Source organism: Dipodomys merriami, unplaced genomic scaffold, assembly GCF_024711535.1.
Source record: "Dipodomys merriami isolate MVZ:Mamm:240054 unplaced genomic scaffold, mDipMer1.0.p SCAF_129, whole genome shotgun sequence".
Lineage (NCBI taxonomy): Eukaryota > Metazoa > Chordata > Mammalia > Rodentia > Heteromyidae > Dipodomys > Dipodomys merriami.
In genome coordinates, this window is record NW_027202593.1 from 2,482,515 (window position 1) to 2,504,723 (window position 22,209).

Here is a 22,209-nt window from a genome sequence, read left to right on the forward strand (position 1 = left end):
AAATAGCGAAGAATGAAGCTTTCTCTGAGTCCTGTGCATGGATCTGTTACCCCGTCATCAGGGAGAGAAAGGAGCTGTGTAATTACCACTTGAGACATGATTCATCCTTCCTTGCAGGGCCCAGACCTGTTCGACTCTATAAAAGGAGCTCCGGGTCCAAGTGCAAATGTGCGCTGTCTGCTGTCCCTCAGGCTGATATAATTACCACGCTACGGGAGGAGATGAAGGTGCTCCCGGCATCTGGCCTTGCTGTCCTTCTCGTCACAGCTTTGAAGTTTTCCACTGCAGTCCCCTCCCTATTTGTGGCCACCCCCAGGACCTGGAGGAACAACTACCACCTTGCACAGGTTTGTGAATCTTTGTCCCAGTCCCCTCTTCTTCCTACCACTCCAGAAAGGCAAAAAAAATCTATTGTTTTAATCATTTAATAAGTGTACAGAACCATCTAAGATGGGGACATGTTAGGTGCACCTGTTGCATGCCTAAGTGAACGAATAAATAGCAACAACATATCTTGTTTCTCACCGAATTTGAGGGGTTTTGCAAGCAAATACAAACAAGACAAAACAAGTATTGAAGGAAAAGAAAGGGAAGAAATATAAAACCTAAAGTATGAGACTCTCAACCCTACAGGTGAGGCTGTATATTTAGTAGTAAGTCCCTCGCAGACAACATAGAAGGACTTTCTGCATTCCCACTTTGAAAATAGCTCTTATACTGAAGGTAACCTTGATCAGAATTTAAGTGAACTAAGGTTTTCCAAAGTGAAAACCCTCTTCCCTGTGGAGGGTTTTTCTTTCTGAAAGTGTTTCCCCATGACCCTTAACGTACATTGTTCTGTGTTTTCCTCTCTGAAGATCTCTTCCCACCCGGCTGTTGGAAAGGCTCTGAGACAATTTACATTACAATTTTTGTAATGGCTACATGGCTCTGAATGACTCCAAGCATTTTAGTCCACTTAAAGCGAAGGCAGCACTCCTTGTCCTACACAATTAATTGCCCAGAATTAGCAAAAGGTGTGAGGGGATTTTTCTCATGTGTACCTCTCTGTCAACACACTACAAAGATGTGTGATTCCATTTGGCTGGGAGGGTGGCTTAGTGGTAGAGTGCTTGCCTAGCATGCATGAAGCCCTGGGTTCCATTCCTGAGTACCACATAAGCAGAAAAAGCCAGAAATGGCGCTGTGGCTCAAGTGGTAGGGTGCTAGCCTTGAGCAAAAGAAGCTCAGGGACAGTGCCCAGGCTCTGAGTTCAAGCCCCAGGACTGGCACACAAAAAAAAAGATGTGGGTCCAGTCAGAGTCGCTGGCCTGTAAAATAGGCTGGGATGGTAGCCTGCAGCTCTCACTATTCATCCCTTCTTCTGCTACCCCAGCTGTTAAGGATTTTCTACCACAGCTGTCATACATAACAAAGGAGGCTCCATCCAGAAGCAGACACCCAGTTGAAGTGAGCTTCCGTGGATGGGAGCCCCCTTGTACTTAAACTAAATGAAAAATAACTGGGAATGCTGAGATCTGCTGGGAATCGTCTTCCTGATGCCACCTAGCTTTACGTCCCCTCTCCCACAGGGTAGCCCCAACACACCCCAGCCACCTGGATTCAGAAACTACAGAGGTTTTGTGACTTTCCCAAGGAGGGATGGGCTGAGGCCAGAACAGGTCTGACATGGTAGGAGAGCTCAGATCTGGTCCAGGGTTCAGGAAGACTACAAGTCCACAGACAAATCTAACTGGCATTAGATTACGAATGATGACTGTGAGTCACTACAGCAAAGAATGGTCTGCAATGGCCACAACGCTTTGCAGAGATCATTAGCTGACCCAAGTCCATGAAGGAATAATAAAAGCCACTGGTCCATCCTATCAGGGGCTCACTAGGAGTATCTGGAACTAATGCTGTAGCCTTGGAATGTTGGAGACCTTTCATGATTCTTCTACCTCTCCAAATAAGTCTGCCCTCCTGGGTCTCTGTTGGGACAGGAGCATGGAAATGTGTTCATGCCTTGTCCACTTGCACACAGACCTTCTTCCTGCAAAGGTCCAATTACCCCCTGGGGGAGACCACCCAGCACCCTGGAAGGCTGCAAGGATCTGGCCAAGCATGTGAGCCCCTCACGACAGGAAGAATCAATGCCTCTCCTTATAGTTTATAGAAATGTGTACCAACCCTGTCCACTTGATGAAGAAACCCACAGCCTAAGTTTATTTGCAGAAGGAGTACCTTGTGATGAGTGCTGGAGATCCAATGGGGTGGGGACCAGCGGGGAACGGGGGGGGGGCTGCCGTCAGGCCCCCAAGACAATCATTGAGTGCAGACCTGCTGAGGGATGCTGGAATGAGAAGTTAAGCAGGAGGAAGGGTGACTGGGGCAGGAGGGAGCAGTCGAGGAAAGTACTTACCCACAATGTAGAGAGATACTGTCTGGAGAGGACTGGAGACAGAGAGGGTGGCCTGGCCAGAAGACAGCGCATGAACAGCGCAGGTGTGGGGGATTTTGGTCTACAGCCCTGTGTGACTCAAGCTGAGCAGCCACAGCTGAAGGATCCTGGATCAACCCATGCCTGAAAGGCCAGCTCAGCAAGCACCTTCCACACTGGCATGTTCCTCTAAAACCAGCTAAGAGCAAACAGTCCCTCAGGCCTGGAAACACCTGATTCCTCGCCCTCTAAAATCCACCAGTACAAACATCTACCCTGGAAAAATATAAACAGGTTTCTTAATTTATTTAATGTGTGTTTGCACCGCCTAAATTCTAATTTGCTGATTTGGGAAAAGGCTTTGAAGATGAGGGCATGATACCATGCCTACTAATTTGCATAATCCAGGGTTTATTCTGGGTTTTGTTGTTGTTGTTTGACTATGATAAGGTTATATCTAATTGCCTCATTGCAGGTTGGAAATATCATGACTCAAAAATACATTTGAGGTTGGGCATGATGGGGCATGTCTATATCCCAGCACTCAGTTGTCGGAGGCAGGAGGATCATGAATTAGAGGACAGCTTGAGCTATAGTGAGACCCTGTCTCAAAAGAACAACAACGTGCATTTAAAGCTGGACATGGTTGTTCAGAGCTGTAATCATAGCATTCAGGAGGAGGTGACAGAGGTTCTTGAGTTCAAAGCCAGCCTGGGCTCTATAACAAAGCCTTGTCTCCAAAAAGCAGGAATGAAATGCATTTCATACACTTAACAAATGGCATTGCAACACAGTGCACCGCCCACTATCTGTGATCTAGCTCGTTGCTATGTGGCTGGGAACCCCAGCTCACTAGCCAGCATTAAGAGAGATTATTAAATCATCTACTGCTAGCTTAGGAAAGGACCAAAATATGAAACTCAAAGTGTGGTTTCTATGAAATGAGTATCATTCATCATTCATATACCAACAGAAAGTTTAAAAAAATAGATCTAGCTATCATCACTCATAGATTATCAGGTAGTGCTGACTTAACATTTAAAACAAGTTTTCAGATTGTCTCTGAAAATAACAAACATAGGTTTTCACTTACCACATAATTATAAACTTGCAATTTAAAGAATAGACTAAAGAACTAACAGCGGTAAGTGTGATGGGTGTCACTAGCTTTTTGCCCAGGCTGATCTCAAACCAATCTTTGCCTCCTGAGTAGCTAGGATTAACTGCAAGTGTAAGCCACTGTGCCTGACCTTGCCTGGGATTTTGTAAAAGACAGCAACCAAGAAAGTCATCCTCCTGCACACCCACTGAGGAACTAGAGCACTCTGCTCTCTCCAACCCTGTTCCTTCCTACTTTCCTCGGAGCAGTAACAGTCTATGTTTTATGGAACTTTGAGACATAGGAGAGAATAAATTGATATTTCCCATCATTTAACCGCCCAAAGATAACTACTAATATTCTCCAGACATACTTCATGTGTTTGTGTTTGTGTATGGATGGTTGGTTTACTTATGAAATTGTGAAAATTATGATTATACTCATCATTTAAATTTAAGAAATTTAAATAATAAGTTCTCACTTCTGATTTTATCAGAATTTATCTTCATAGTAAGGGCATTTTCCTAGGCCATTAAATACTTACTTTTCAAAAGTACATCAGTAGGGGCTGGGAAGGTGACTCAGTGGTAGAGCACTTGCCTTGCACACATGAGGCCCTGGGTTTGATTGCTCAGCACCGCATAAGCAAAAAGAAAAAAGCTGGAAGTGACGCTGTGGCTCAAGTGGTAGAGCGCTAGCCTTGAGCTGAAGAGCTGAGGGACAGCACTCAGGCCCAGAGTTCAGGCCCCACGACCGGACCCAAAAAAAAAAAAAAAGCACATCAGTAGAAAACTAGTTTTGTGTCACATGATTATATAACACTATATCTAACAAATCCCTTATTGTAAGACATTAAATTCACTTTCAATTTTTATTACCTATATAATAATGTTTGTTGTACTTAAGTAATATGCATAACTTATATATAACTTATAAATAAATACATGGCTTGGAAGTGGTAGAGTGCCAGCCTTGACTAAAAAAGTTAAGCAACAACCCAAGGCCCTGAATTCAATCCCAGTATAAACAAACAATAAATTAATAACTAATACAGAGACAAACATAAAGTTTATATGTATTATAAAACCCTATACTATATAAATAACAATACATAATATATATTATGTATCACACATGTGCGTGTGCACATACATGCACACACACACACACACACACACACGCACACGCACACACATACACACTTTGGTCATTTCCAGAAACAAGGAGGATGACTAGAATTCCTGAATGTCATTCAGGCCTTGGTCCCCAATTTGCCCTGGCCTTCCTCCCTGGCTCACCCAGACCCCACCTCGAATCACACAACAGTGTATGTGCCAATGAAGCCTTATTGTTTATAGCTAATTTATTTGCTTCTAGGCTGAGAGAACCTAGTATAATAAACCTACTTTATACAAACAGATTCCACCCTATAATGCACTGAATCTGATGTAAAGCCTCAGTTTAGCAGTTCATGGAATGAGCCCTGTAAGGGAAAGAACTGATGGAGTTGTGCATAACGCACCTCGCACCAGTCACTAATAACCAGAAGTCAAGGCAGCTTTTGCCCCCACAATTAGGTAACAGATGTCAGTGATAAATCCCCAGTCCATGGGGAAAAGGCTCACTTCTGTGTCCTACTATTTTTTTTCTTTTAGAATTTAATATCCAATAATTCACATACATTAAATTCATGGTAGAAAAACTATCAAAGGCAGGCGTATAGAAACAAATACTAGTCTAACCCCCTCACCGCTCAAAGACAATCATTAATAATTTTGGATCTATCCAAACTCCATCTATGCAACTATGCCTACTTTTTTCAAGCAAGGGAGTCTACACACCGTCTTTATAACAAGAATATCTACTGCTGTTCTTGCTGAGTGTGACTGTTTCTCAGACTACACCACAGACATGTTAGCCTGCCTCTCCATTTCAGGCCTACCTTCAAAAGTATTATACAAGCAAAGGAAATCTCCAGATGGGGGAGATGGTTGCAAGAGGAGGCAGTCCCCTGGTGAAGAAGGTGAAGGAGCTGCAAGCCTTCTTAGGCCTCCAAGTCACTGGGAAGCTGGACCGGAACACAATGGACATGATCAAGAAACCTCGCTGTGGAGTTCCTGACGTGGCCAACTATCGACTCTTCCCAGGTGAACCCAAGTGGAAAAAAAATACTTTAACATACAGGTAATGAGGTCGAGTCTTTCAGAATTCAGAGAGAAACAACCCCCATCTATCCATCAGTTGTCTATGTCTCTCCCTGTCTGTCTCTCTCTTCCTTCTGAATTGTACAAAAATCACAATTCTCCATAGCAGTAAGAAGTTTCTAAACCCATAATATAATGCCAATTAGCTAACCTCATAATTATCATAAAAAACAACCATCCTGGGAAAACTAATCTAGTCTAGAACTAATACCCTAACAATACCAACCAGTTTTCTCACAGCCCATCTGCTCAGTAAGAAAGATAACTCACTTATTACCTGCAATGAGCCTATATATCCATAAGGAGGCGCTTGGAACAAAAAATCAAAGCAGTGGGGTAGGAGCAGGAGTTATGACGCTATTGACTGAAATAACTAAAGACAAGATAAATATGTAAAAAATTATGGAATCTTCTCATAGTTTTCTTCAACTGTATCCTAGTCCAACTGCACAGTAGCAAGGAGTATGGATTAAATCAAGACTGGGAGTATAAACCAGCACCTCCCAAACCCCTAACCCATGAGACCTGCACCCCACAAACCTCATACCCCACAAACCCTCACCCCACGCTCACACTGCCCACCTGTTCTTGCTCCCAAACAAATCCCCTGCCCTCCAACACAAGAAGCTATCTTAGTATTCCACATAGCTCATATATTACAAATTATCTTGTAACAAATATCCGATCATTTTTTTAAAAATTACAGCATAATGCTGTGTGCATAAGCCCTTGAAGTCAGACAGAACTCAAACCCTGACTAAACTCAAAACGTAGATGACAGCAGGGTACCAACGGCTCACGCCTGTAATCCTAGCTACTCAGGAAGCTGAGATCTGAGGACCAACGTTCAAAGCCAGCCGGGGAGGAAAGTCTGTGAGACTCTTATCTCCAACAAACCACTCAGAAAACTGGAAGTGGCGCTTTGGCTCAAGTGGTAGAGCACTAGCCTTGAGCTGAAGAGCTGAGGGACAATGTTTGGGCCCAGAGTTCAAGCTCCAAGACCAACAAAACTAACAAACAAACATAGATAACAGTGATGATCAGGTAACACACAACATCAGAAACTGTGTAGAATCATGTACAGAACAGAGCACATCTTCTGAGATTATCAGCTATGACTACAATTGTTTTACAATCAATGGACTCTGGGTCAGAATTTTCCCCACCTTCTCTTCTCTTCACTTCTCCTTTCCTCTCTTCTGGTGCTGTTCTTTCCTCCACCCTTGTTTTGTCCAGCTCTGCCCACATAACCAGTTTAAGGATGCAGTGGACTCTTCTATAATAGGAAGGAATTTCAAGGTAAAAGGAATTTCAAAGTACTAAGTGAAGTTGTGATAAATCAGAGATGCATATTGCAAAATAAATAGCATATTTTGAAGGGCTTAGACAGTCTTTTTAAGGGACTTTCTGCTTTCCCTCTTTAACTCTGTATCTCCCTCTTCTGGATCTCAATTCCTAGGGCTGAAGTGCTCCTAGCTTCTCCCCCTTTACCTTCCCCTAGTCCTGCACTGACCTACTTATGATCCTCTCTGGGAGACATGTTCTGTCTTTGGGAACCCCAGCATTACAGATACTGGTGCATCAGAACAACCTAGGAGAGTTGCTAGAATGCACATTTCTAGACCATGTCTTCTTCAACAACTTTGAGAGCAACTGAGCAGTCCCTGAACAGCTGGGTCCTATTCAAGCACTTCTCTACCATCTTCTATGTGCCCCACACTGGAGCAGGAGCCAAAGGAAGAGAGAAAATAGGCATGAGTTCCCCTCCTAAGGTTGGCTCCCAAGACTTAGCTTCCGAGGGAAGCCATTATTCCGGCAGAGTCCACAGTCCTCCCCCTCCTTCCCTCCTGAGGACTGTGGAAACCCAGTCCTTGGACTACGTGGCAGAATGCCCAGGGGGTCACCAACTGCTTCCACTACTGGCACAAGGAGTATGTACATCTCTCTGCCATTAGGTGTCGCTGTCACAGCCCCGCTTGCTGGCATGCTCTGCTACTACCACCCTATAGCCTCCTCTGTAAGGCCAGCACTTCCGCTTCAGAAGGTACTATTTTAAGAAAACACACATTCCCCAGCAGTTCTGGGGAAATCCTGGTTGCCTTTGACTGGGAACTTACAAAACCTAAAATTTCACGTTTGCATTTTTTTATAACTGAAAATTTTCCATCCCTTTTGGAGAAAAAAAAAGATTCTACATTTAAGCCATTTCCAGGAAAAGAGATTTCTTTTTTTTTTTTTATTGTGAAAATACTGTACAGAGGGGTTACAATTACTTGGGCAAGATAATGAGTACATTTCTTATCAAGCATTGTAGCCTCCTCCCTTGTTTCCCCTTCCAATCCTCCCCCTGACCCCTCCAGAGATTTCTTACTATCTGTAACATCATGTAAGTATTATTCTTTAAAAGTAGGAATACTAAAACAGGCAAGGTAGCTTATGACTATAATCCCAGCTACTTGAGGGGCAAAAATTGGGAGGATCACAATTCAAGAGTTTCATTTGCCTTGACTGAGTTAGCCTGGCAGGATCACAGTTTAAGGCCAGCCTGCAAAAAGTTAGTAAGATTCTATCTCAACCAATTAAAAAACTGGGCACCATAGCATGTGTCTACCAACCCAACTATATGTGCAGTGTAAATAGGAGAATTATAGTTCAGGCTACCCAGAGAGGTAGCCAAGTGAGGGGAAGCTAAAAGGACTAGGGTTATGGTTCCAATGTTAAGAGTACCTTCCTAGCAAGTGTGAGGCCATGAGTTCAAACCCTGTTGCTGCCAAAAACAATAAAAAACAGTATTATAACAAGAAGGATATCTCAACTGTGCTCACCCTGCCTTTAATTTGTCTTGTTAGTTAACAAGTAGCAAGCAGTTCAGCATCTTTCAAAGTCAAAAAAGAATTATTGTTTCCAAAAAAGAAATGTAGATGGTTAGCTATACTATTAGCCTCTATTTAGGAGCAGCCCTGAGTGGAAAGCATTTGCTGTTGTCTCTCCACAGGATATCCAAGTACACACCTTCCATGAGGCCTGCAGAGGTGGACAAGGCCGTGGAGATGGCTCTGCGGGCATGGAGCAGCGCCGTCCCCCTGAACTTTGTTAGAATAAACTCGGGAGAAGCGGATATCATGATATCTTTTGAAACCGGAGGTACTGTGGTGCTCCCTGGGTTCTGTCTGAATGCGTAGGGGAGTGTTCCCAACACTCCACCTTCTAAGTACTAAGTCCAAGTGACCACATAGCCCTCCAGTGTTGTGATGGGAAGAGGCCCCAGCCACGGCCTCCTCATTGGGACCTGCATCTGGCTGGGTAATAGAGCCAGCAAAGTTCTTAGTGTTTCTGTCATCTCTAGATTCTGCTGGAGAATAGAATAGGCTCCCGGGAAGCCTTCTACTATGGTTTTGTCCCCTTGCGACACAATTGGATGTGATTTTGCTTTCCAGTTGGCTAGATGTTCATCGCTATTACCCAAGAAATTCCCCCTGAGGGAAATTCCCACTAGAGGCAGTAAGTTTGCAGGGACCCTGACCCAGGCCCCCCTGCAGCAATAGTCAGGAGAAGGGGCATTCTGGTCTCATCCACATTTGCAGACTGTGCCTGTGAGGTCTGCTCCAGCCCAATTCACCCCCTCTCTGTTCCCAACTTGGCTTGCTAAGGAGTGCAGCATGAGTTTGCACTGGGATGGATGGAGAACTCTGAGCCCCACTGGGAGAAACACAGCAGGAAACAGACAAAAGGAGGACCAGATGACTGCAAAATTTCCTTCCCTTCTCGGCTTCTTAGTGACTGCTAGTGCCTCTTCCCTTCTACAGATAATTTTAAGTGTCCTTGACACTTCATTTCAATCTGACATCACTGGGAGGACATATATACTTAGGAGAGAGAAGATCAAGCAGGTCTTGAGAACAAATGCTTCAAAAGTGTCCCTGAGTGAAACCTGACTTTTTGATCATCCCAGATGACCAAAGTCACTTGGTAAAATGACAAGGCACTAAACTCAAGGATGCTTTGAAGGTCATGAAGTTAACGTGTGGGCCTCTTGTGGTCTTTCAATTTGTTGTCCAGTCCCCTGACACAAGGCTGACTAGAGATTTGGCCACCATTGCATTATGTTCTGAGAACACCTTATACTGAAGTCTTACTGAACTTTGCTTTGTTGGCTTAAAAAAAAAAATAGAACTGGCCAGATGCCGGTGGCTCACACCTGTAATCCTAGCTACTCAGGAGGCTGAGATCTGAGGATTGCAGTTCAAAGCCAGCCCAGGCAGGAAAGTCAGTGAGACTCTTATCTCCAATAAACTACCAGAAAACCAGAAGTGGTGCTGTCGCTCAAGTGGTAGAACGCTAGCCTTGAGCTGAAGAGCTGAAGGACAGCGCTCAGGCCCAGAGTTCAAGCCCCATGACTGACAAAAAAAAAGTAGAACTGGGTAAAGTCACTAATATTGCACAGATTTTTGAAATGGAGCTTCTATTTTGGCACTTCTTATTCTGTTCTTTCTCCATTTCTGTTAAATTCATACTGAACTGTTAAATATAGATGGTTAAAAAAAAAAAAAGTACATAAAGCTTTGCAAGCTGGAGACCTTGATTACTTTTGTGTGTTTTACAAGTAAGTGAAGGTATATCAAACTTACATAGAAGTTTTCCTTCTGATACTTCCTCCGATTAAATTTGTATTGTGCAACAGACACAGAAAACCTGTTTTTGCCCAGTTACTAATTTCTTCTCTGCTAAATCATGTCCTGAATGCTCACATTCTAATCAGTGGATCAAGGTACCATCAAATGTCCCTCTGTTCTTTCTCCTTTTGCAATCTCTGACATATGCATAATCCTCAGGATGCTACGTGTTACCATAGAAACCACAATTATCATTGTTTTGGTTATTTAATGCTGCCTTTCAATTTTCAATAGGCAATTATTTATTCATGTGAATGTCTTATAAAAATGACTAATCATAAACTGAAGCATCGTAGCTATTCAAAGTGTTGTCTGTTCTCTGTGCCCCACCAAACTGCCAGATCTTAATCCTGTAGCATTTCCTGTTGTTTAGATCACGGAGATTCATACCCATTCGATGGGCCTCGGGGGACTCTAGCCCATGCATTCGCGCCTGGAGAAGGTCTGGGAGGAGATACCCATTTCGACAATGCTGAGAAGTGGACTATGGGAACGAATGGTATATATGCACAATTCACGATAACCTGGAAAATATTGTACCTTCTTCTGGGCCTCCATCATGAAACCTTGAGGTTCAACGTCCCAAGCCACCCTTTAACTAGGAGGGCTGGCTAAGAAAAACAAGTAAGCTAAAAATCCAGAAGGGAATACCCTAAGGGAAAAGAGCCACTCAAGATTATGCTGTAGATTTGTGTGATTTCTGTTTATAACACATCATCTCAAGCACCAATCCCTTCCCCCAATACATGGCTCTCTTTTTCTTAAATTACAAACATTGATTTTTTTTTTTTTTTGCCTATGTGTACTTGCTACATGCACAATGACTCACAAGTGTCTCCTGAGAAGTGTGATGGGGATGGGGAGGAAGGTTCCGGAACACCACTGTGCAGGTCATCTGGAAATTTTCATTGTGAAATGTGTGCATAAAAAGGAGTAGCTGCACTAGCAGAAAAGTGTTTGTGATCTAAATCAGTGTGTCACTGCAAAATTCATTGCCACTACTAGCCAAGGCCCTTCCTTATCAATCTGTCAAGCATCATTAGCAATGAGCAAAATGGATTGTTTCATGATTCCAGCCTCCCTCACCAACGAGCTAAAAAGAACTGAAGTCAGCTAACCTAAGTCTCCCAACAGTCCATCTTTGCTGTGCAGTTGTGGAAAGGAAATGTGTTAAACTGTGATTTGGGCATAAGTTCTCCTGTAAAAGCAAAAAACAGAGAAAACTAAAACCTGTGTTGATGCTGCTTTTTCTCTCACACATTGCTTAGGTTTCAATTTATTTACTGTGGCGGCTCATGAATTTGGCCATGCCCTGGGCCTGGCCCATTCCACAGACCCATCAGCATTGATGTACCCAACTTATAAGTACCAGCAACCTTACGGCTTTCGCCTCCCCAAGGATGATGTGAAAGCGATCCAGGCCTTGTACGGTACGATCCATGCACCTCTTTAATCCCCATGCCTGCAGTTGATCAGCATTCAGTCTCCAACTTAGAATAAGTTGACTAGAGCCCACAGCCCCAACAATGCCTTCCTATGAAAAGCTTCTGGTGATCAACATTGCTTTCTTTTTTAAGGTTTTGAATCGTTTTTCTAGAGCCATAGAAAATGCAAATATTTGTCTAACTTTCTGACGAACATCAAAATTTACTCATTGAAAGAGGATAGTTATTATCTTACAGTTGATATATTGTTGCTTACCCATTTGTAGACAAGTCATCCTATCTCCTTAAAAATAGCAATTATGGGGCTGGGAAGGTGGCTCCGTGGTAGAGTGCTTGCCTCGCATGCATGAGGCCCTGGGTTTGATTCCTCAGCACCACATAAGTACTACATAAGCTGTGGCTCAAATAGTAGGGTGCTAGCCTTGAGCTGAAGAGCTGAGGGACAGAGCCCAGGCCCAGAGTTCAGCCCCAATGACCAACAAAAATAAACAAATAGCAAATGGCACAGGTGGTGACACCTCATGCCATCCTTGTGGTAGCCTGTAGGGTTCACTGTTGTCACCATTTGAGATCTCGGAGAGCCAAAGGTCAGAGCAGGAACTATCCCAAGATAACTGAAAATCATCTCAAGTATTAACATTTTTCCAAGGGTAAGAAAACATTACTAAAAACTCTATACCTAATTTTCCTCAAGGGAAAACCAAATCAATAAAAACTTGAGTGTGTTTGGAGAAACATCCTCAGAACTTCACAGTTTTTCTGGGATAGGCTTCATCAAAGGTCAGAAAAATGACAAGAATGGTAGTATTGCTGGTGGATGACCATCAGAATGCACCAGCTCTCCCAAGCAAATCCCCCAGAGCTACTTTTAACCACAAGCACTTTCCAGGTACTACATTTCTTCTGATGCCTATTAGAATACTTAAGATTTGGCAGGATGCTAAGAAGAATAAAGATGGAAGGAAGGAAGGAAGGGTGGAAAGATGGAAGGAAGGAAGGAAGGAAGGAAGGAAGGAAGGGAGGGAGGGAGGGAGGGAGGGAGGGAGGGAGGGAGGGAGGGAGGGAGGGAGGAGGCATACAAATGTTTTTAACTTAATGGAAAAATAATTACAAAGAAATGATTAAGGGAATGTTTAAATTATATTTCTAATGTGAAACATTTGTACCTATTGAAGAAGCTATACCTCACAATAAAATGATAGCACCTACATTTTAAAACCATTTACTCTGTGCCAAACACTTCTAAGCACTTATAGGCATTAATTGCATTAATTCTCTCCAGTCTTTGGAGAAAATTGTCCTGTTATTACTCCTGTTTCACAACATGGGTGGCTGAGGCTTTAAAAGCTATTAGCTACAGAGCTGTGTTTGGGACTCAAATGGGAGAGCCCTTGCCTATCTTGTGCAAGGTCTTGTGTTCAAAAGTTACTGACTCCATGTCACATAGCTCTGCAACTAGGAAAGCCGGGATTCAAACCTAGGATACCTGCCACTGCAGCCAGTACCTTAGGACATCACCAAACACAGTGTGAGAGCTCCTATGCTCTCTAGAGTACAAGTATCCAAACTTTAATTTCTAGCACCATTTGGGGTTTGTTTGGTTTAGATTGGTTGGCTGATAGTCTTGATTGTTGCTCCTCTTTATTAGTGTACATTAACTGCACATTGGGATTCCACTGTAGTATTTCTATGCATACTTATAATATACTTTGATCTAATTCACCCCTCGAGCTGGTACCATTTTGACCAAGACACTTTGACTCCTAGGACCTCGGAAACCATTCCTGGGCAAGCCCACTGCGCCCCACATCCCTCCTCACAAGCCATCCATTCCTGATCTCTGTGACTCCAGTTCATCCTTTGATGCTGTGACAATGTTGGGAAAGGAGCTTCTGTTCTTCAAGGACAGGTAAGCCTAAGATACATCATGCCTCAGATGGCCTCCAACTGGCATCATGCCTTAAGACATTAGGCAAATGCTGCTCCGGGTAGGTGGTAAGATACAGACACCTGACACCTCTCTGTGTGAAGCACCTACTGTGGTCCTGGCGCACTGCTAAATGCTGCTCACACATGTACAGCATTTCTTCCAGTCCTTTTCACCATAGAAATTCTTCATTTTACAGTTAAGAAAGAAGGGCAAAGAGAAACAAATTTCCCCAGGCAACAGTTAAGTGGCTGAGCTAGGGTAACAGACCAAATTTACCTGATGTATATTTCCATTACCACTGTGTGCTTAAGGGGAAGCACCCAATAAAAATTGATGAATGGGGCTGGGAAGGTGGCTCAGTGGTAGAGTGCTTGCCTTGCATGCCAGAGGCCCTGGGTTTGATTCCTCAGCACCACATAAGCAGAAAGAAAAAAGCCAGAAGTGGCGCTGGGGCTCAAGTGGTAGAGCGCTAGCCTTGAGCTGAAGAGCTAAGGGACAGCGCCCAGGCCCAGAGTTCAGGCCCACGACTGGACCAAAAAAAAAAATTGATGAATAAAGGTTGGTTAAATAGACAGATGGGCAGATAGGAAGAAGGGAGGAAGGTAGGTAGGAAGGAAGGGAGGAAGGAAGGAAGGAAGGAAGGAAGGAAGGAAGGAAGGAAGGAAGGAAGGAAGGAAGGAAGGAAGGAAGGAAGGTAGGAAGGAAGGAGAACTGAGTAGATGGATGATAATGAATAAGTAGATAATGGGTGGGTAGGTGTCTAGATAATAGGTGGGTGGATAGATGATTGATAATTGATGTGTAAATGGCTAATGGATGGATGATGGATAATAGGTGGGTGGATGGATGGATGGATAATAGGGAGGTAGATGGATAATAAGTGGGTAGATGAATAATGGATGGATGGATAGGTGGATGATGAGATGAGCAGATGGCTGTGTGATGATTCTAATGTAAGCACTTTTCCTAAGCTCCGGGCTTTCCGGTTGTCAGATAGAAGATAGCACAGAGGAACAGTTGTCTTTTGTTCCCTCACTGGCCTCTTAGGGAGTCAACCATGGCACTGGCTACCTCAACAAGGAAAAGAGAACACTCACTCATAGTACTCCCATCACTGGAGTCAGAATTCCACCAACTAGCAGAAACTGAGTAGCTCAGGAATGTATTGAGAGACATTATGTTTTTTTCCTCATTGCAAAAGCATTCACTGAGCCCATATTAGGTACTAAACATTATGATAGCATCTAAAAATATAAAACTATGTGAATATCGTCTCTTCCTTTGCATGAGAAAGATCATTCTAAAAGAATTGCAAAAAAAAAAGTGTGACTCAAGCTCAGGAGGAAGAGCTGTGGGAAGAGAAGGGGACTAAGCACCTGGGGAGGTCAAGAGCGGGTTCACGAGGAGATAGATTGTTCCTTTTGGGAAGAGATCTTTAAGCCAGTTTTACAGGAATACTTTTTTATTCATTCAGGAGACAGAAAGGTAGGGTATAGTGGCATATGCTTGTAATCCCAGAAGTGGGAGACCAGATGATTATGAATGAATTTAAGGCCAGTTTGGGTTACATAGTAAGACCCTACCTCAGCAAACAAAGAAAAGGGTATGTAGAGAAGAGAAAAGAAGGGAGGGAAATGGAGAGAAGGGAAGAAAAAAAGAAGAAAAATACTTTAAAAAGGAAAATAAAGCAAGAAAGGTTGGTGGGAGGGGGAGGGAGGGAGGGAAGAAGGGGAAAGAAAGAAAGAGAGGAAGGAAGGAAGGAAGGAAGGAAGGAAGGAAGGAAGGAAGGAAGGAAGGAAGGAAGGAAGGAAAGAAGGAAGGAAGGAAGGAAGGGAGGAAGGGAGGAAGGGAGGAAGGGAGGGAGGGAGGGAGGGAGGGAGGGAGGAAGGGAAAGGAAGGAAAGAAAGATGTATTTGTCTGCTCTGGATACCATAAAAAAAAAAAAAACCACTGCGGGCTGAGTGGTTTAAATAATGGAAGTCTATTCCTCATAGTTCTTGAGACTGGGAATACCAATATCCAGGTGCCTGGGTAGTAGATTTCATTCTGAGACCTCTTCTCTGGGCCTGTGGGCAGGCCACATCTCCCCACACGTTCACATGACTTCTTCATGTGCATAGTGAGACCATTTCCTGGCACTTCCTCCCATAAAGGCACTAAATTCCAGTATGGGAGCCTACCCTGGTCTGAACCTCATTATCTCCTAGAGGCCCATCTCCAGTGCCATGGCCGTGAGGGTTAGAACTGGGCAAGAACACATATGTTCAGCTTCCACATAGAGTGATAATGTTGTTAATAAACCAGGCTGTGTGTGTTCATCCAGACACATTCTCTGGACTGAGAAATATGTGGTGCAAATATGGAAAGGGGAGAATGATTCCACAGAACTTAAATCTTATTTACACCAACTTATAAATATCTCTCACTGAACAATTTCCTTTTTCCATGTCATTAAATTTGAATTTGAATCCTTTATATATTATTCCAATGAATATAGCATAATTTATTTAATCAATTCTACACTTATGACCATCTATACTGTTTCCAATGTTTAAAAGATAGGAACAGCGGGGCTGGGAAGGTGGCTCAGTGGTAGAGCACTTGCCTTGCATGCCTGAGGCCCTGGGTTCGATTCCTCAGCACCACATAAGCAAAAAGAAAAAAAAGCCAGAAGTGGCGCTGTGACTCAAGTGGTAGAGCACTAGCCTTGAGCTGAAGAGCTGAGGGACAGCGCCCAGGCCCAGAGTTCAGGCCCCATGACCGGACTCAAAAAAAAAAAAAAAGTTAGGAACAGCTTGAACAATGGAAATTTACTTCTTGAAAGCATTTCAGAACAGAGCCAGCACCCTAGGCTTTTACCTGAACTAAGACCTCTAGCTCTGTCATTTCTTCTGAACCCTGTCCTCATGGGTAAGAGTGGTCCCCTTCCATCTTCACAGGTTACCACTTAGAGATTTCCCTAGGCTCCTCAAGTGAGTATAAACACCCTCAATTTAAGGGCAACTGTGCAGAGCTCTCACTATTATTTATATGTTTTTATTGTTTTTTTATTGTAAAGGTGATGTACAGAGGGTTATAGTTATATAAATCAAGTAATGAGTACATTTCTTTTTGAACAGTGAGCTTTGGCTCTTTTTAACCCTCATCTCTATATTGGGTGTTAAGTTGTTTTGTTTTGTGTTTGTGCTTGTTTTATTGTATCTTCTGAGGAAATTGTTCACTGCATAGCCCAGCCTGGCCTGGACCTTGCAGTCCTCCTGCCTCGGCCTCTCGAGGGTAGGAGTGTACACAGGTACATAATGCCTAGTTCTGTACATCTTAAAGTTGTATACGCTGGACCTTTTCGTGGGTTCAGTGAAGTGGCTGAAACATGGATGACTTCTTGGCTTCTAGAGAATTCTGAGACAAGTAGCCCAGATTAGTGAACCACAACACGAAAGCTTCTCAGCCACTGGTGTGATGACCAATAAGACCAGTGTAGAAGAAAATTTACCTACGTTGATAAACTCTAAAGTTTTACATATCATCAGTTAATAAGTTTGTGCAGTGAAAATATCTTTTTAAAACCTACAAATAATTATGGGAAGACCAGAGTTTTCAAAGCACCTTCATGATCTGAATGGATCTTTTGAGGCAATTGTATAAGTTATTGCATTCTTACTCTTACTTGACAGAAGGAAATAGAATCACAGAAAACTTAAGTGACTCAAATATCCAGTATTAAGGTTCCAAACATCCCTTGGTCCCTCCATAGTACCCACTGCCTGAATCTGGGGGAGTAGCCAGTAGTTAAATAAAGAGCGTTGAGGAGAAAGAAGGAAGAAAGGCACCTTTTCTCCCCTGAAAACAAAAGCAGAGAAAAGCAAAGGCAACGAGAGTTTGTTAGCTGAAGTACATAGAAGTGAAGGGTACCAATCCAGCTTGAGCTGAATTACCAGAGTCCAAATAGGGGGTACAGACATCCCCTGAAAATGAGAGACTTACAGCATCAGAATAGGGAGATGGAAAATAAAAATGGCTAGCTAAAACACAGAAAGAAGAAAGGTTCAGGCTGGGAGGGAAGTCAGTGGTAGAGCACATACTTAGTATGCACCAGGCCCAGGGTTCAATTCTCAGCACAGGATTTTTTTTATACAAAAAAATAATATTCAACAATCAGGATCAAACTGTACTAGACACTGTCCTAAGTCCCAGAATAAAAAGATAATACACAATCCCGACAAGGAATACAAGAGACAGAGAGCTGCACCAAGCTAGGCAAAAGGTGACCTAACCTCATATTTGATTAATTATTTACTGCTGCTTTATGCTAAAAGGAAATGAAACTTTCAGAGAACACAAAATCACTGATCAAATGCATTCCACCCAACCTTCTGACACTTATTTACTTAACCAACAAATGTCCCGGGTTATGTGTCAAGCAAGGTGTTGGTTACTAGTTCACAAAGATAATAGGGCAGCTAAGTATCTAATCAGCTAGTCAATAATACCAGCAAGTGCCATTGTTCTGCCTTCCTTATCAAGGATCAGATTACAGACTATTAACAGGATCTGTTCTCAATTTTCATTGCACAATTCCAATATATGCTGCAGCTATTCTCCAACAGTCTAGTAGATTATTCAAAATCCAATTAAAGATGTATCAGATTACTTGCCATCCTTTCTTTGAACCATTTTACCTCATTTTTATATTGTAATCAATAGCTCTAAGAGTTATAAATCTTCTGTATATGTGTTCTGTTGTTTTATTATCTACCAAATATAATTTCTCTTCATTAGTCTCTGGAAAGGTTTTTTTTTGTTTTTTGTCAGTCATGGGGCTTGAACTCTGGGCACTGTCCCTCAGCTCTTCCGCTCAAGGCAAGCACTCTACCACTTGAGCCACAGCAACATTTCTGGTTTTCTGGTGGTTTCTAAGAGTCTCACGATTTTCCTGCCCAAGCTGGCTTTGAACTGTGATCGTCATATCTCAGCCTCCTGAGTAAATAGGATTACAGGTATGAGCCACCAACATCTGAAAAGTTTTATGACAGTCTTTTTTTTTAAAGCATACAATTATGTACTTAATTTAGGTAGGACTTATTTTTATCTTAGGCATACAATGCATGCATTAGACTGTGCTGAAAGTGTTTCAAACATGGTGTCTTAATTTTGGCATTACTGATCCTTTGAGATGTGTAAGTCTGTTGTGTTTGGCTGTCTTTGTTGGCAGCCCTGCCTCTCACAGTGCTGTCCAGACTTAGCTGTGACAATCAAAATTGTCACCAGGTTTCAATTGTCCCTAAGGGCTCAAAATCATACTTGATTTAGAACAACCATTCTATTAAACAAACAAACAACAAAAACCCAGCCAAGCAACAACAACAAAAACCCAGCCAGCCACCAGTGTGTCACACTTGTAATCCTAACTACTCAGGAGGCTGGGATCTGAGGAGCATGGTTCAAGAACAGGCTAGGCAAGAAAGTCCGTAAGACTCTTATCTCCAATTAATCACAGAAAAAGCCAGAAGTGGTATTGTGGCACAAGTGGTAGAGTGCCAGCCTTGAGCAAAAGAGCCCAGGCCCAGAGTTCAAGCCCCAGGACTGGGAAAAAAAAAAAGATCAAGGTCAAAGTATGACTTGTAGTAATGTTTTAGTCTATGGGAATGAGGAGCTAAAAACTCTCACGTTTGATTTCTTTTGATTACCCCATAGGATTTTCTGGCGACGGCAGGTCCATTTGCCATCAGGGATCCGGCCCAGCACTATCACCAGCTCCTTCCCCCAACTCATGTCCAATGTGGATGCAGCTTATGAAGTGGCTGAGCGGGGCCTTGCCTTCTTTTTCAAAGGTATTCTACAGATCTCTCAAAACCAGAACTGTACAACTGAGGGGTAAGGATTGAGGGGGGGAGGGAAAAGAGGGAGAAAATGAGGGAGGGGGTAACAAGTTAGACAAGAAATGTACTCACCACCTAACTATGTAACTGTAACCCCTCTGTACATCACCTTGACAATAATATTAAAATTAAAAAAAAACTAGAACTGGCAGGGGCATGGTGCCCCACCTATTCTGAGTATCTAGCTCTGACAGTGCTACTAGTGGTCACTAGACATGTTTGTTCCTCTTTCTGAACTTGGATATGAAATGTCACCTTACTCGACAAAAAGGAATGTCGGTGACTCCCCACTGTTACCAGAGCCCCAGCCTTGGAGTTTACAGAGGCACCAGGGTAGATGACTTTAGCCAGGGGGCAAGAAACCTGGTCCCTGTCCACTCTTCTCAGAATTATATTGAATAGTCTACTGAGAGATTTTCACATTAAATAAAATCCTTGTTGCAATGCCATCCTGAGAAGCAAGAAGAAAAGGAAACCCTGGGCATTCCCTGAATCATAAATGAGATGCTAATCTCAGCCTCCAGCCCTTTGCTATTTTGGTAACTTTGGGAAGTTATCCCACTGCTATGAGCTGAGCCTTCCTTTTTGCTCTGCAAAGGGAGTAGAGTAAAATCAGTCTTGAAGATGTATTGTGACAATAGCTAGCCAAAGGAAGTTTTCTAATCAGTGAAAACTATGTTTTTGTTCACATTTTCTTGATGCTAGCACCAATTTAAGTGATAATACTTGTGCTTCTCTCTCATGGTTATGGGACAATGACATAATATTATAAGTGAAAGATATCTTGAGATGTGTATTAAATTTAAGACACAGTAGTATTAATATAAAGTCTCTTACGGAGCTGAATTACAAGAGACTTATATCTGCTGTTGGGTTATCACCACAGTGAACCCCCCACTTGAACTACCCCACTTAGGATCCTGCATCAAAATCTTCAAGAGTAAGGTGCACCACTAGGCAGCACCAGCAGAGGTCTGAAAGCTGTAACATCTGTTTTCAGGCCCCCACTACTGGATAACACGAGGATTCCAAATGCAAGGTCCTCCTCGGACTATTTATGACTTTGGGTTCCCAAGGCAAGTGCAGCGAATAGATGCAGCTGTCTACCTCAAGGAGCCCCAGAAGACCCTTTTCTTTGTTGGAGATGACTACTACAGGTATGGTTTTTCTTCTTTTATTGTCTAATGTATTCCATGGGAAGGGAAAAAAATCTTTGGCAAAAATGAATGCAAGGCAAGTTTGCACCACGCCCATCCAATCCTCTCTCAGTCACTGGTCTTCAAGATGGCTGCTGAGTGGTCTTCAAGATGTAGAACCATCTGAATGGTAAGTGAAACATCTACCCAGTAATCCTGTTTATTGAGAACAAAAAACATCCTGCTCTTCTAGGAACACATTAATGTGGCTCCCATGGCATAAAAGAGTGGGGGCAGCTTCTCTAAGTACCTTACTATCCATTGAGAACACCCCAGAGGGAAGCAACTACACTGATACATAGCCATAAAACAATTTCAGAATACTCTGTGATTGGAAAAAGTGAGTGGTCACACATAGGGTGCTTTGAAGGAAAGTTCTAAGGAAAGGAAAAAGTGTTCATTCCTCTTATCCAGACTAGAACATGAAGAGACATCTGATCCAAAGGGGGCTGTGTGTCATCTCTACGCCTGTCCTGCTACATGGGCTTATTCTGAGCAAGGGCTCGCTGGCCCTCCAGTCACTGCTCATAGGGCCTGATTTTACCTCTCCTCCTGAGTTTCCATTTTAGTTGACTGGTGTTGAGAAATGAGTGCAGCTCTTTCCAGCCTCCTCCCAAGAGCAACTCTGCCTCTGCACAGCCCCTGTTGGCAGTTCTCTCTGAGACACTGCCAATTTCATGATCTCCAAATGAGAAGCCAGATTCTAAGCAGGTGATTGTGCCAAACCATCTCACATCAAGATAGGAACTAGAGTGAAGAGGGGAGGACCCAACTTTGGCCCACCGGCTTTCATTTCATTTTCTATCTCTAAATTACAATTTGGGTGGTGTAACCTATATTTAACCAATTGTTATCATCTCCCCCAATGCAAAGCTAAGAAAATAACACAGATATATTTCATGCGAAGGACCATGTTTCTTATTTCATACAAAAGGATTCCTAAGCAAATGTGGGCTCTATGACTTGTCTTGACCTGTGTGATGTCACTCTGGTATCATGTGCTATCATGAGCTGTCCTTCCTATCCAATATTAAAGTCAATAATCCAGCTAGTTTTCTTTCATAGGCCTTCCTACCTGAAACTTAGTGTCATAATCCAACTGTGAGATATTACAATCTACTGGGCAGATCATGGTTTTCCAAAAGTCTTCTTACGGAGCCCATGATCACAGTACTGGAATAGAGATTGAGAGAGCTGAATCCTATGGTGTGTTTTTAGGCAATTGATTGACATGTGTAAGCATGGCAGAGGAAATATGAGGTCACATGTGTCAGGATTATTTCATTTTTTTCCCTAAGAGTGTTCATAGCCAGATTTTCATTGGGGGGATTATCCACTCTCTCATGAGCTCTCTTTTCCATTTT

General features: G+C 42.9%; 1 protein-coding gene across 1 annotated transcript in view; it reads left to right on the forward strand.

Annotated features, from left to right (window-relative positions):
• Nucleotides 1–205: 205 nt before the first annotated feature.
• Nucleotides 206–22,209, forward strand: part of LOC138824417 (matrix metalloproteinase-20) — a 34,060-nt gene continuing 12,056 nt past the window's right edge. Inside the window, exons 1-8 of the mRNA XM_070018266.1 lie at nucleotides 206–347; nucleotides 5,455–5,702; nucleotides 8,718–8,866; nucleotides 10,769–10,894; nucleotides 11,664–11,825; nucleotides 13,608–13,749; nucleotides 19,465–19,601; nucleotides 20,650–20,806. Of these exons, the coding sequence (XP_069874367.1) occupies nucleotides 222–347; nucleotides 5,455–5,702; nucleotides 8,718–8,866; nucleotides 10,769–10,894; nucleotides 11,664–11,825; nucleotides 13,608–13,749; nucleotides 19,465–19,601; nucleotides 20,650–20,806 (1,247 nt within the window). The 5' untranslated portion in view covers nucleotides 206–221. The remainder of the gene's footprint in view (nucleotides 348–5,454; nucleotides 5,703–8,717; nucleotides 8,867–10,768; nucleotides 10,895–11,663; nucleotides 11,826–13,607; nucleotides 13,750–19,464; nucleotides 19,602–20,649; nucleotides 20,807–22,209) is intronic.